The sequence below is a fragment of the Phocoena phocoena genome, chromosome 13 (assembly GCF_963924675.1).
Source record: "Phocoena phocoena chromosome 13, mPhoPho1.1, whole genome shotgun sequence".
In the NCBI taxonomy this organism is placed as follows: Eukaryota; Metazoa; Chordata; class Mammalia; order Artiodactyla; family Phocoenidae; genus Phocoena; species Phocoena phocoena.
The window spans coordinates 51027875-51042349 of record NC_089231.1 but is presented as its reverse complement, the minus strand read 5'-3'; the positions used below and the strand labels follow the sequence as shown (position 1 = coordinate 51042349).

At 36.4% G+C, this 14475-nt stretch overlaps 1 protein-coding gene across 1 annotated transcript in view; it reads left to right on the top strand.

The window, feature by feature from the left end:
• RBBP8 (RB binding protein 8, endonuclease) overlaps window positions 1-14475 on the top strand; it is a 77678-nt gene that overhangs the window by 30967 nt on the left and 32236 nt on the right. Inside the window, exons 5-6 of the mRNA XM_065889342.1 lie at window positions 2180-2246; window positions 12838-13013. Of these exons, the coding sequence (XP_065745414.1) occupies window positions 2180-2246; window positions 12838-13013 (243 nt within the window). The remainder of the gene's footprint in view (window positions 1-2179; window positions 2247-12837; window positions 13014-14475) is intronic.

Here is a 14475-nt window from a genome sequence, read left to right as displayed (position 1 = left end):
AGAGTAATATCTTGTATAATAGTTACCTAAATGGTGACAAATAAGGTTTTTTTTTTTAACATCTTTATTGGAGTATAATTGCTTTACAATGGTGTGTTAGTTTCTGCTTTATAACAAAGTGAATCAGCTATACATATACATATATCCACATATCTCCTCCCTCTTGCTTCTCCCTCCCACCCTCCCTGTCCCACCCCTCTAGGTGGTCACAAAGCACTGAGCTGATCTCCCTGTGCTATGCAGCTGCTTCCCACTAGCTATCTATTTTATATTTGGTGGTGTATATAAGTCCATGCCACTCTCTCACTTTGTCCCAGCTTCCCCTTCCCCCTCCCCATGTCCTCAAGTCCATTCTCTATGTCTGCATATTTATTCCTGTCCTGCCCCTAGGTTCTTCAGAACCTTTTTTTTTTTAGATTCCATATGTATGTTAGCATGCGGTATTTATTTTTCTCTTTCTGACTTAACTTCACTCTGTATGACAGACTGTAGGTCCATCCACCTCACTACAAATAACTCAATTTCATTTCTTTTTATGGCTAATATTCCATTGTACATATGTACCACATCTTCTCTGTATGACAGTCTCTAGGACAAATGAGGTTTTGTGTGTTGTATATGTTATGTTTCATTTTGCTTTTGACATGAATGGAGCTTTCTCTTTTTTGAGCATAATAGATGTGTAATTTTATATATTCAGTGTGTGTCATTCAGTTATGTTCATTATTTTTATTGATGCTCAAATTATCTCAATCTTGTCTGTCTACTCATTTTTGGTAATCACTTTTATCATGTTAGTTTTGAGCCTTCCATCTTTAAACATTTCATTATCATATAATTCTGTTATCTGAAATACTTGGGAACTTATATATGAGTTATTTTCTACTGACTCTAGTGGTAAGTGAATTCAGATCACTTTGGCTCCATTCCAGGAGTTCAGGCTTAAACTGGAAATCTCAAGTTCAGTCCCTCCACCAGTGCTGATACCAGTATCCGCTTGCTTACACTGCTTGGGTTTTACTCACAGTTTGTTTTGTTTTTGTTGTTGATTGTGGTGGTGGAATGGGAGGCTCTTGGATTTCTCTTCCTGTGTCCAGCTCAGTTGTCCTCTTGAATCCTTTCCTGATTTTTTCAACAGCTCAACCTAACCTTTTTCTGCTTGGAATTTCATTTTTTCTCCTTGGAATTTCATTTAGTGTTTTATCTGTACCTCTCTAATGCCCTTGTCACTTTCAATTTTAAAAAATATGTTTATATAATATCTTGTCTCTCATTAGACTACACTTTCCTCTAGGTCACTGTCATATCTTCAAGTTTTTGTTTTGTTTTTTTCCAGATCCTCCACAGGAGGTAGTTTATTAACCCTCACGTATTGATATATAGTCAACAAATTTTTATTTACTCAGTGTAAGAAAATATGTTTGGATTTGTAAACCACTAAATTATTAACAGATTTTTGGAGTATGATTAATTTTCTTTCTGAGAGGTTAATTGTACTTACTGTGACTTGATTTCTTTGATATATTTCTCCTCGTAAAACACATGCTTAACCAGTGACATAATATCAAGGATTGATAATTTTGTGCTGGCAGCAGTAGAAATTATAGCCCAAAACTGAGTTTCTGCTTTATAAATAAGGATGGAAAGGAAAATTTCGTCAAGGTAGATTCAAACAAGGAGATACTACTTCAATGGTATATTTAAGTTACTGACACCATAATTATTAATGAAACGTAGAGTATGACTAAGGAGGAAAATTTACTTAAGTGTGCTTATGTTATAAAAATTACACTGATATTCAGTGTTATATTTTATGATCAGATTTATTCCAAGATAAGTGGTGTTTGAAATTAGTAGGACTGAGTAACCAGATGGAATGCTTTCTTGTGCTCAGTATGAATAATTAAACTATACTCCCCAGTACATGAGGTACTCTTTCTTTTTTGCCCACAAGCACTACATAGAATTATCAGTTAATCATTTACGTGGAACTTGCACAACATGAGATGTAATAATCACTACCTAGTAACAGATTAGTTTTGAACAGTAGCATTAACCCTAACATCATGACTTAGAATTTGAAATCCTAATTCTCCATGATTGTTGCAACTGTTGAAAGAACCTGACATACATCTTATTATAGCTATAATTTGTGCTTTCTTTTCAAATTATATTTAAGTGAATGAAAAGAATACTCTACAGGAAGAAAACAAAAAGCTTTCTGAACAGCTGCAGCAGAAAATTGAGTAAGTATTTTTTCTTAATTGTGGCAGAAAATTGAATATTTTCCCCTAGCTTCTCTTTCTTCATTTTACTTAGCTCTTTGCAAACTGTAAAGATATATTAAGAGTTAAAGGTCTCATTTTTAAAAGTTATAAAGTATTCTGCAAATGAAAATATAAAGAAAATCACTATATTTTTGTTCTGGGAGTATATATGAAGGGTGTGTATGCATCTCTTAGCTTAGTGTGTGAATATATAAAAATCAAAACATTTTAATTTAAAGCACTTTAATTTTTATAACTTTATTATAAATAACAAATCATTCAAATAAATTATTTGAAGTACTTACATTTTAAATATTTGAGTTTTGTTACCACCTTTCTAGCCCTGTCCCAAAAACTATAAAAGCAATCTGAATAATTATTTCCTCTTATACACTTCTCAGGCCTGGAGAACTTCCTCCTTTCCCTCTCCCCCAATTTCTCATAATAAAAATAATAACTTTCATCTTTCATCCAGTTACTCTTCTTTGTGTTTCATGTTTACTATTTCTAATCCTCACTGTGACTCTTCAAGGTAGTTTTATTAACTCTACTTTATAGATGAGGAATCCACATCTTAAAAAAGTCAAGTAACTTGCCATGGTCTCACAACTAGTAGATAATGAGACATCACTCAGAAACCCATCTTCTGACTTAAAAGCCTCTGTTCTTTCCATTATTTGACAGCGTCTCAAAAAAAGAATCCTTTTCTGGGTCTAGTCTGACTGATGCCAAGCAGAGTTATGGCCAGTTCTTAGTTCCCATTTATGTAAAGCTTATATAATATTTTTTAAAAGTTAGGATTCAGGATAATGTTAATGGTTTATAGGGTTTTAAAGACTCTGTTGCATCTGAGTGGACGTCTACAAAAACTTTGCTAAACTATGTAGACGTAACATTATTTTGGCTTACGAGTACTTACTGTCTTATGTATAAACACATATCACAAGTGGAATTAACATCTTTATCATATCAGTATATTTTTAATTAGTGGATGTCCAATAGGATTTTGATATTTCTCCCATGTTATCATGAATATTGGTCCAATATTCAGCCCACTGAATATTGGTAGTCAAAGAGAATTTTGAGAGGGGATAATAGATGAGGAAAGAAGGCTATCAGGCCAGACTGAGGTTATCAAACATGTGTGTATGAAAATGTCAACCCTTTCTCATTTTACTCATGCTGCATAGTGAAGTGAAACTAGAAAACAAATAGTCTTTTCTATATGATTCCAAAACACAGAGTTTTTCTCTTTGAAAAGTTACAACCTAATCTCACTTCAATTGACAAGATACTTTTTATTATAGTCCTTATTTGTCCCACTTCCTGTGAGCATTCCTATGCTTCACTGTGATAATATCAGTGTGTTTGACTACAGGATGATACCTCAGGCTCCACTGGAGGTGTTTTGTAACAAGCTGTATATGCTCTGCATTACCCTTCTTTTTTTTTTTTAATAGATCTTTATTGAAGTACAATTGCTTCACAATACTGTGTTAGTTTCTCTTGTACAGCAAAGTGAATCAGCCATGTGCATATATATATCCCCATATCCCCTCCCTCTTGAGCATCCCTCCCACCCTCCCTATCCCACCTCTCTAGGTCATCACAAAGCACCAAGCTTATCTCCCTAGGCTATGCTGCTGCTTCCCACTAGCTATTTTACATTCGGTAGTGTATATATGTCAGTGCTACTCTCATATCGCCCCAGCTTACCCCTCCCCTACTGTGTCCTCAAGTCCATTCTCTATGTCTATGTCTTTATTTCTGCCCTGCCACTAGCTTCATCAGTACCATTTTTTTTTTTAAGATACCATATATATGTGTTAGCATACGGTATTTTTCTCTTTCTGACTTAACTTCACTCTGTATGACAGACTGTAGGTCCATCCACCTCACTACAAATAACTCAATTTCGTTTCTTTTTATGGCTAACATTCCACTGTACATATGTACCACATCTTCTTTATCCATTCATGTCTCGATGGACATTTAGGTTGGTTCCATGTCCTGGCTATCGTAAATAGTGCTGCAGTGAACATTGTGGTACATGTCTCTTTTTGAATTATGGTTTTCTCAGGGTATATGCCCAGTAGTGGGATTGCTGGGTCATATGGCAGTTCTATTTTTAGTTTTTTAAGGAACCTCCATACAGTTCTCCATGGTGGTTGTATCAGTTTACGCTCCCACCAACAGTGCAGGAGGGTTCCTTTTTCACTACACCATTTCCAGCATTTATTGTTTGTAGACTTTTTGATAATGGCCATTCTGACTGGTGTGAGGTGATACCTCATTGTAGTTTTGATTTCTCTACTAATTAGTGATGTTGAGCATCTTTTCATGTGCCTCTTGGCCATCTGTACGTCTTCTTTGGTGAAATGTCTGTTTAGCTCTTCTGCCCATTTTTTAATTGAATTTTTTGGTTTTTTGATATTGAGCTCCATGAGCTGTTTATATATTTTGGAGGTTAATCCTTTGTCCATTGATTCGTTTGCAAATATTTTCTCCCATTCTGAGGGTTGTCTTTTCATCTTATTTATAGTTTCCTTTGTTGTGCAAAAACTTGTAAGTTTAATTAGGTCCCATTTGTTTATTTTTGTTTTTATTTCCATTGCTCTAGGAGGTGGGTCACAAAAGATCTTGCTGTGGTTTATGTCAAAGAGTGTTTTTCCTATGTTTTCCTCTAAGAGTTTTATAGTGTCTGGTCTTACATTTAGGTCTTCAATCCATTTGGAGTTTACGTTTGTGTATGCTGTTAGGGAGTGTTCTAATTTCATTCTTCTACATGGAGCTGTCCAGTTTTCCCAGCACCAGTTATTGAAGAGGCTGTCTTTTCTCCATTATATATTCTTGCCTCCATTGTCATAAATTAGGTGACCATATGTATGTGGGTTTATCTCTGGGCTTTCTATCCTGTACCATTAATCTATATTTCTGTGTTTGTGCCAGTACCATACTGTCTTGATTACTGTAGCTTTGTGGTATAGTTTGAAGTCGGGGAGCCTGATTCCTCCAGCTCCGTTTTTCTTTCTCAAGATTGCTTTGGCTGTTCAGGGTCTTTTGTGTTTCCATACAAATTATAAAATTTTTTGTTCTAATTCTGTAAAGAGTGCTATTGGTAGTTTGATAGGGATTGAATTGAATCTGTAGATTGCTTTGGGTAGTATAGACATTTTCACAGTATTGATTCTTCCAATCCAAGAGCATGGTATATTTCTCCATCTGTTTATGTCATCTTTGATTTCTTTCATCAGTGTTTTATAGTTTTCTGAGTACATGCATTTCATCTCCTTAGGTAAGTTTATTCCTAGGTATTTTATTCTTTTTGTTGAGGTGGTAAATGGGATTATTTCCTTAATTTCTCTTTGTGATTTTTCATTGTTAGTGTATAGCAATGCCAGAGATTTCTGTGCATTAATTTTGTATCCTGCTACTCCACCAAATTCATTGATTAGTTCTGGTAGTTTTCTGGTGGCATCTTTAGGATTTTCTATGTATAGTATCGTGTCATCTGCAAACAATTACAGTTATACTTCTTCTTATCCAATTTGTATTCCTTTTATTTCTTTTTCTTCTCTGATTGCTGTGGCTAGGACTTCCAAAACCGTGTTGAGTAAGAGTGGCGAGAGTGGCCATCCTTGTCTTGTTCCTGATCTTAGTGGAAATGCTTTCAGTTTTTCACCATTGAGAATGATGTTTGCTGTGGGTTTGTCATATATGGCCTTTATTATGTTGAGGTAGGTTCCCTCTATGCCTATTTTCTGAGAGTTTTTATCATAACCGGGTATTGAATTTTGTCAAAAGCTTTTTCTGCATCTGTTGAGATGATCATATGGTTTTTATTCCTTAATTTGTTAACATGGTGTATCACACTGATTGATTTGCACATATTGAAGAATCCTTGCATCCCTGGGATAAATCCCACTTGATCATGGTATATGATCCTTTTAATATGTTGCTGGATTCTGTTTGCTAGCATTTTGTCCAGGATTTTTGCATCTGTGTTCATCAGTGATACTGATCTATAATTTTCTTTTTTTGTGATATCTTTTTCTGGTTTTGATATCAGGGTGATGGTGGCTTCGTAGAATGAATTTGGGAGTGTTCCTCCCTCTGCAGTTTTTTGGAAGAGTTTGAGAAGGATGAGTGTTAGCTCTTCTCTAAATGTTTGATAGAATTAACCTGTGAAGCCATCTGGTCCTAGACTTTTGTTTGTTGGAAGATTTTTAATCACAGTTTCAATGTCATTACTTGTGATCGGTCTGTTTATATTTTCTAATTCTTCCTGGTTCAGTCTTGGAAAATTGCACGCTTCCAAGAATTTGTCCATTTCTTCATGGTTGTCCATTTTATTGGCATATAGTTTTTTGTAGTAATCTCTTATAATCCTTTGTATTTCTGCTGTGTCAGTTGTGATTTCTCCTTTTTCATTTCTAATTTGATTGAGTAGTGTCCTCTCCCTTTTTTTCTTGATGAGTCTGGCTAATGGTTTATCAATTTCGTTTATCTTCTCAAAGAACCAGCTTTTAGTTGTATTGATCTTTGCAATTGTTTTCTTTGTTTCCATTTCATTTATTTCTGCTCTGATCTTTATGATTTCTTTCCTTCTACTGACTTTGGGTTTTCTTTGTTCTTCTTTCTCTAGTTGCTTTAGGTGTACCCTTCATTTTAAAAAAACTGAATTCTGAATCACATCTGGTTCCAAAGATTTCAGATAAGTGGTGGTTGACCTACATTAATTTATGTTCTGTGAATTAATTTGGCACATGTAGCTTATGGTATTTTGAACACATCAGCCCTGATATTTATGAATTCCAAAGATAAATAAGATAACTAGTCTGTAGAGGTTATACAGAATTAGATGAGTGAATGCCTCCAAAACCAAGGTTATAAAGTGATTTGTAACTAGATAATGTCATTTGCTTGGTCAACTGTGAATTCTAATTTGTTCAGAATTAGTTTTAGTGTTCTCGAATTCACAGATTTTTCTGTTGAAGCTCATTGATACATTAGAAAAGAAGTAAAAGCTGAAGTTTGTAATAACAGTGAAGATCAATCATATAGATGAGCTCAGGGCCTGTATGTTTTATTTAGTACATGGCCTTAGAACAGTGTAGGAGGTAATCTGTTGTGTCTTTCAGTTCTCTCCTGAAATTTAAGATAGTTATTCTCATAAGCCAGCTTCTTTTACAACTTGTTCTCCTCAAATTCCCTTTTGCTTTCAGTCAGAAAAAGAAGTAGCAAGTATTATCTTGCCTGAAATTTCCCTGAACTTCAGAAAAAGTGTTATTTTATTTATACTTCTTCTTGTTAAATGCAGTAATTCTGACTCACCTTGTCTGGGTTTGATGTTACAGATACCTTCCTTTTTTGTTGTTGTTTTTGCTTTGTTTTGTTTGGCTGCATTGGGTCTTTGTTCCCGCATGTGGGCTTTCTCTAGTTGTGGCAAGCAGGGGCTACTCTTCGTTGTGGTGCGTGAGCTTCTTATGCGGTGGCTTCTCTTGTTGCAGAACATGGGCTCTAGGCGCGAGGGCTTCAGTAGTTGTAGCACGTGGGCTCAGTAGTTGGGGCGCGTGGGCTTAGTTACTCCGCAGCATGTGGGATCTTCCCAGACCAGGGATTGAACCCACGTCCCCTGCATTGGCAGGCGGATTCTTAACCATTGCATCACCAGGGAAGTCCCACAGAGACCTTTTATGGTAGGACAGTTGTTTAGTGACACTATAGTATGAAATTATTCAGAAAAAATGTGCTGTTATAAAGTTCAAAATATATACTCAGCTGTACCAGTCACAGAAGGCAAGTAATTAAATAAGCTAAGTGTTGAGGTCATGACTTGTTTGGGGAAATGGATGAGCTGGATGTGAAAGTCAAAGGAGTCTGCTTTTTTGTTTGTTTTTTAAAACCCAAGTCCTCGACAGTGAAAGCACAGAGTCCTAACCACTGGACCGCCAGGGAGTTCCCTCAGTGCTCTCTTTTAAATTGAATTCCTTGTATAACTTCTTTAACAAATAGCCATTGTTCGAATACCTCTTATACAGGTTCACTGTGTCCTAAGCCTATTTAATTTTAACGAGGTGATACTGTTAGAAGTTCTAAGTTTGGGTAGAAGTCACTGTACAGAGTGATATTTGTTGATTCTGATTTTTGCCTTCTGGGACCATCTGGAGCAAGTTTACCACCCCCCCACACACCACCCCCCCACCCCCCCACCCCCGGCCTTCTATCTGACGGCCCTTTGTTTACATGAAGACAGGGTACGGGCCCTCCTGAGTCTTAATTGTAAATAGGTAGATATACAGAGTAGATATTCTCTGTTTATTAACTGTTCTTTGTGAGACATTACTTCAAGACTCTTCAAATTATCATTTCTCTTTAATGTTTCAGTTTGTCAATATTTTAATTAATTCAGTTGTCTTCTAGGTATAGTCTGACCAGTAGAGCAATACTGCTCCCTCCATTTTTCTGTATCTTTTTACTTATATTAATGTGGTCAAAACATACATTACTGGTGGTTCTTTACCAGGTTTACTGCTAACTAGAACCTCTAAGTCAAAGTCTTCCCTATGGCTTTATAGTAGTTGTTATGGAAACCTTCTATCAAAGGAGTCTTCATTGTAAGGTAAAGAGCACTATTGATTAAATACTATTTTCTGGGCATTGCATTACATTTTTACATATATTATTTCTTTCTCACCACTTTCCCACAAAAACGAAGTAGGAAAGTACAGTACTGTATCTACTTTAATAGAGGCTCAGAAAGGTTAACTAACTTACCCAATGTGACTAGTAGACGACAGATGCAGGATTTGAACCCAGGTCTACCTCAACTTCAGAGTTTTTAAACCCTCTGTATAGTTTTGTGCTAAAACAGCCTTAGAAGGTTACCTGCATGGTGTCACCCTGCGTAGGTGGATTCTCTCTCTTCCGACTCACTTCAGTGAGGCTTTTTCTCTTGCATTTATCCTGTTCTATTTCATTTTGTTAGATTTGGCCCATTATTCCAGCCTCTGGGGGTCTTTCATATGTTGATTTTTTTCCTACCATGTATTAGGTTAACTTTTATTCTCAGCTTTGTGTCTTCCACAAATTCAATGAATATTCCATCAGTACCCTCATCAAAATCAGTAATAAACGTTGAACAAAACCTGCCTGAGGATGGAGCCCTGAGGCATACTTCCACAGGTTTCCTCATCGATATAATTCTTTGTCTGATGGTGTTCAGTGAGTTTGGAGTCTGTCTTTATTAGTACCAAGTTTGTATTTCTCCCTTTTGTTTACAGTGAGAAGATAACAAGAGAGTCACTGTCAGATGCCTTCCTGAGAGCGAGATATGCAGTAGAGCATTCCTCAGAAAACTGGCTTTATAACCCTATTTTTAAAAATTAGTCTTATTTGAATTATTCATATCATAAACTGGTTCCAAGAAAGCAGGGTATCAGACTCATTAGTGTATATTTCAGGGAACCCTTTTTTTGAAAATCAGAATGTTTAAGTGAACCTGATAGCTGTAACTACTTCATTAAATTTAAATTATATTTTAACTGGAAGTGTAAGTTTTTTGGAGGAGGAGAAAAGCTTGAATATTAAAAGCTTCTTTACAGACTCATTATGAAGGGACACCCTGGATCCTTACAGCTCTTAGAAAAATGGACAACTAAAATTGTTTTGACAGGAATATAAGGGGAGGCTCTCGGGCCATTAGAAAGAAAAGTGGAAGGAGAAAGATGGCCAGTGTACATAATTAACCTAAAGCTGTGGCATAAAATTTTAACTTTTCTCAGAAAATCCGAATGAGACCTAATGCTTTAAAGAAGAAACTTGGTTAACACATGGAAAGTTGTTTTGTTTTGTTTTTTTTCTTTTTCTTTTATGACAAAGGACAAAGGAGGACAAAGCCAGCACTTGTTTACTTAGTTTGGACACCTCTAGTTAGAGCTGGTTTTGTGTGTGTGTGTGTGTGTGTGTGTGTGTGTGTGTGTGTATGTTTTTTCCTTTTGTGATCCCAGCTACTTCTAGATTGACTCTGCCAGGAAATCAGTTTCTTCTCGTGACTCATTCATGTTTCAGGTTGAATTTTTATGACTAATAGGCAGGTAGCCTGTGATGTGATTAATTAAAGTGAGGTCAGATAGATTTCATACTCCATTAATTTGTAAAGGTTTCTCGTATGACTTTAGTTTACTTTGTTTTTTCCAGAATAAGATGGTAGAATTGTAGGTAGAGATTAGATATTAGCGCTAAAGATTTTACTCAGTATATAGGATTATAGACCACAAAAAATATTGATATTATCTAGGAAATTAAGATACAAATCCATTAGGTAAAATTAATCTCTTTTAATTAAAAAAACATCTCTGTTGGTCATAATTTATAAAAATCTCATTATTCTTTGTTTGAAATACGTAGTATTACAAACTGATATGAGTATATTAGGATAGACTGGTTTTGTCATGTAAAGCCTAAATGCCTGACAGACTGATAAAAATTGGTGGCATATAAGGTCAGTGATGGCTTGACATGGGAAAGGCAGTTGAGTTAAAGTGAATTAACTTTATTTTACTCAATACCCACAATTCAGTCCAAACCCAGTCTTTAGGTGCCTTCGGGCCTGAATTGAATTGGGCAAGAACATATGCCTAGATCAGCACAAATTTATTTTTCTAGTGAAATCTGGGAACCTCTCATATTCATTCATTCAATAAATATTTATTGGGCATGTACCAAGTACCCACTATTGCAGACACTTGTGGTGTATCAATGAACCAAAAAGATCCTTATCCTCTTAGAGCTTACTTTCTGGCTGGTGAGCAATAGACAAATCAATTATGTACTATGTTAGAAAGCAGTAACTGCTATGGATAAAGTAATAGCAGAATAACAAGGAACCAGAGTACTAGGGTGTGGGAAGGGGGTTTGCAGTTTTAAATAGCATGTTCAAGGCAGGCATTGATGAGAAGGCAAACACTTGAAGAAGATGAGGCAGTTAGCCATGTGATATCTGGGGATGAGCATTCCAAGCAGATGGAACAGCTGGAGCAAAGAACGTAAAGTAGGGGTGTGCCTGGTGTGTTTGAGGAGCCTGGGGAAGCGAGGGTGGCTGGAGTAGAATGTAATATGAGAGGAGGCAGGTCATGGGGGAGGGGGAGGATCAGATCAATCATTATAAGGAGTTTGGCTTGTGTTTTCAGTGAAGTGGGGAGATGTGGCAGGTTTTAATCAGAAGAGTGACATGATATGATGTAAGTTTTAATAAGACTATTCTGACTGATGTGTTGAGAGTACTGACAGTGAAGCGTGGATAGAAGCAGAAGTAGAAATTCAAAGTCTGAGTCCTACTTGTAGTCAGTCATCAGCCCCATGGTCTATACCAAGGATAACAGTGTTGTCCTGGGAGTCTGGCTGCCAGGGTCTAGATCCTGCTTCTGTTAAACGTTTTTATTTTATTTTTTATAAATTTATTTATTTATTTTTGGCTGCATTGGGTCTTCTCTGCTGTGCGTGGGCTTTCTCTAGTTGCGTTGAGCGGGGGCTGCTCTTCATTGTGGTGCACGGGCTTCTCATTGTGGTGGCTTCTCTTGTTGCAGAGCATGGGCTCTAGGCGCTTGGGCTTCAGTAGTTGTGGCTCACAGGTTCTAGAGCACAGGCTCAGTAGTTGTGGTGCACGTGCTTAGTTGCTCTGTAGCGTGTGGGATCTTCCCAGACCAGGGCTTGAACCCATGTCCCCTGCATTGGCAGGCGGATTCTTAACCACTGCACCACCAGGGAAGCCCTTCCTATTTTATTTTAGTAAGTGACTTAACCTCTGTATCTGTATTTTCTGTTTGTAAAATGAGAGTAATAATGATAATACCTTATACTTAAACTGATACAGGTAACGCTTTGAACAGTGCCTACTAGTGTAAACCTGCAACAAATGTTGGTGTTACCCGTGTTAGTATTATTTATCACCCTGAATTTGTCATTTGCCAAGTCTTGTTGATTCTGTTGCCAGAGTGTTTAACACTGGTCCCTTCCTTTCCATACGTATCTTCAGAATTCCAGTTCAAACCCAGCGAAGCTCCTGCTGAACTATTACAGCCACTACTTCCTTTCTTTCTGTCCCAGTCAATCTTGCACAGTCTTGCTGCTAGATTGTCACATTACTTCCATTCTCTAAAACCTTCATTCCTTTCCTCTTGCTTTCTAAATTATGTGCACGCTTAGTCGAGGCCCTCCTTCATGTAGTTCCGGCTTGTCTTTCTCTAACACAGGTACACAGTACTGCCTGCCTTTGACTCAAACTTGGAGGATCCTCTGCTGATTTTCTCTGCCATTTGAAATTCTTTTAATTTCACCTCAAGTACCACCAACTACACTTTCTACTTCACTTCTCACAGTAATATTCCCCACCTGGTACTCTGGTCATGTGAGTATTTCTCTAATCCTTGTATTTAGACTTGGAACATCAGATGCAAGGAATTATAACGGCTTCATACCTGTGTTCTGCTGTCACTCATACCATGTGCTAGATGTTTTAATAAATATTTATCAAACTAATTTTCATTCAGTTGTCCTTATTTTCCTCTAGGAATGATCAACCACATCAAGCAACCGATCTTGAAACTGAGGAAGATGTTATTCCAGATTCACCAATAACAACCTTTTCATTTTCTGGCGCTAACCGACTACGAAGGAAGGAGAACCTCCACGTCCGATACGTAGAACAAACACATACTAAACTGGAGCACTCTGGGTGTGCACAGGGTAAGGATTGGAGTTGTAGTTTAGTTACCTGGTTCTGTTAAAAAAGAAGTATTCATCTATTGTTAGGAAGATAGTCATTTTTCAGGTAACTTACGTTACAACTGTAAGTTTAACTTCCATTAGTGAAGTGGCCGGGAAGGCATCTACTGCCCGTATTATGTATAGACGTGTGTTGCTCATCTGAATATGTAAACACTCAGCATTTTACAAAGGTAGTGAATAGTTTAGTTTTTATTTAAAAACTATTCCTGTGTGTATATATCTGAGTAGGATACATGGGAAGAGGAGATATCCTAACATTAAGTTCCACCTACGGTGTGCTGGTTATTTTGCTGATTTGAATATATTATTACTGTGTTTTAATCCTCATGACAGGTTTGAGGTAGCTACTAGCACCTTCGTTTTATAGATGAGGAAAGATTTGCTCTTTAGAGGGGTTAAGTAACCTGTCAAGTAAGTAGATGAGTCAAAATTCAAATATAGATCTTCCTGGCTCTAAACTATTGTAGTTTCCAAGTCTTATCCACAGCTACTCCCACCAATGCTTTAACTAGCTATTTTTATTTTTTATAATATGTAGCACTTGGTGGTAAATCAAGAAAAGGCTTTATAATGTATCTACTTCGTGGCTTGTCAGTGGCATATTTCTAATTCCAAGCCAGTTGACCATTTCTGCAAAATGCCTTGGAAATACCTTTCCATGTAGTCCTGAGATTCATCCTGTGACGTGATACAGTGCTTATTCCTTTTAACATTAATCTAAAAGTAAATATTTTTAAAACTTTCATCTTAACCTAAACTGTTTGTAACAAGGAAAGCACTCGAGGGAAAGGAGTATACACAGTCTTAGAGATATTTTTCTAATGCAAATAAATTGTTGACAGTAGCTATGCCTTTTAAAGAAACAGTAGATCTTAATCTTTGATACTGGAAAATTGACAGTTTTCCCCCATTTTATATGAGCTTGCATCACCATCTAGTGGAAAACAAAAGAATTGTTAAAAATCTTACACGTAATTAGGAGCTAAATTAAAATGTAAGATCATGGATTTAGAATGAACGTTTGTGCGCCTTTTTGTCTGGTATCAGATAGAACATGAATCACTACAGATAAGCATCGGCATAATTTAGATCATGTTTAAATCCATCTGAAAGAATATCCAGAAAAGCAAATCACAATTTTCTTTTTTAGGAAAAGTCGTCTTTTGTATCTAGTAAAATGCTCTTGGTTTATTTCTTCATTGTATGAGAATAACCTGTAACTATTTAAAACTTTGTCAATTTTAATCTTGTTCTGATCATTTTTACTTGGAATATGAAATTCTGCTTTTAATTTTTAATTTGCTTTTTTGAGCCGTGCAAATTATGTTAAAACTAATTTAATGACTAGTTACTCCTTTTCTCTTTCTAACCATCCATGCTTTTTTTTTTTTTTTTTTTTTGCGGTACGCGGGCCTCTCAT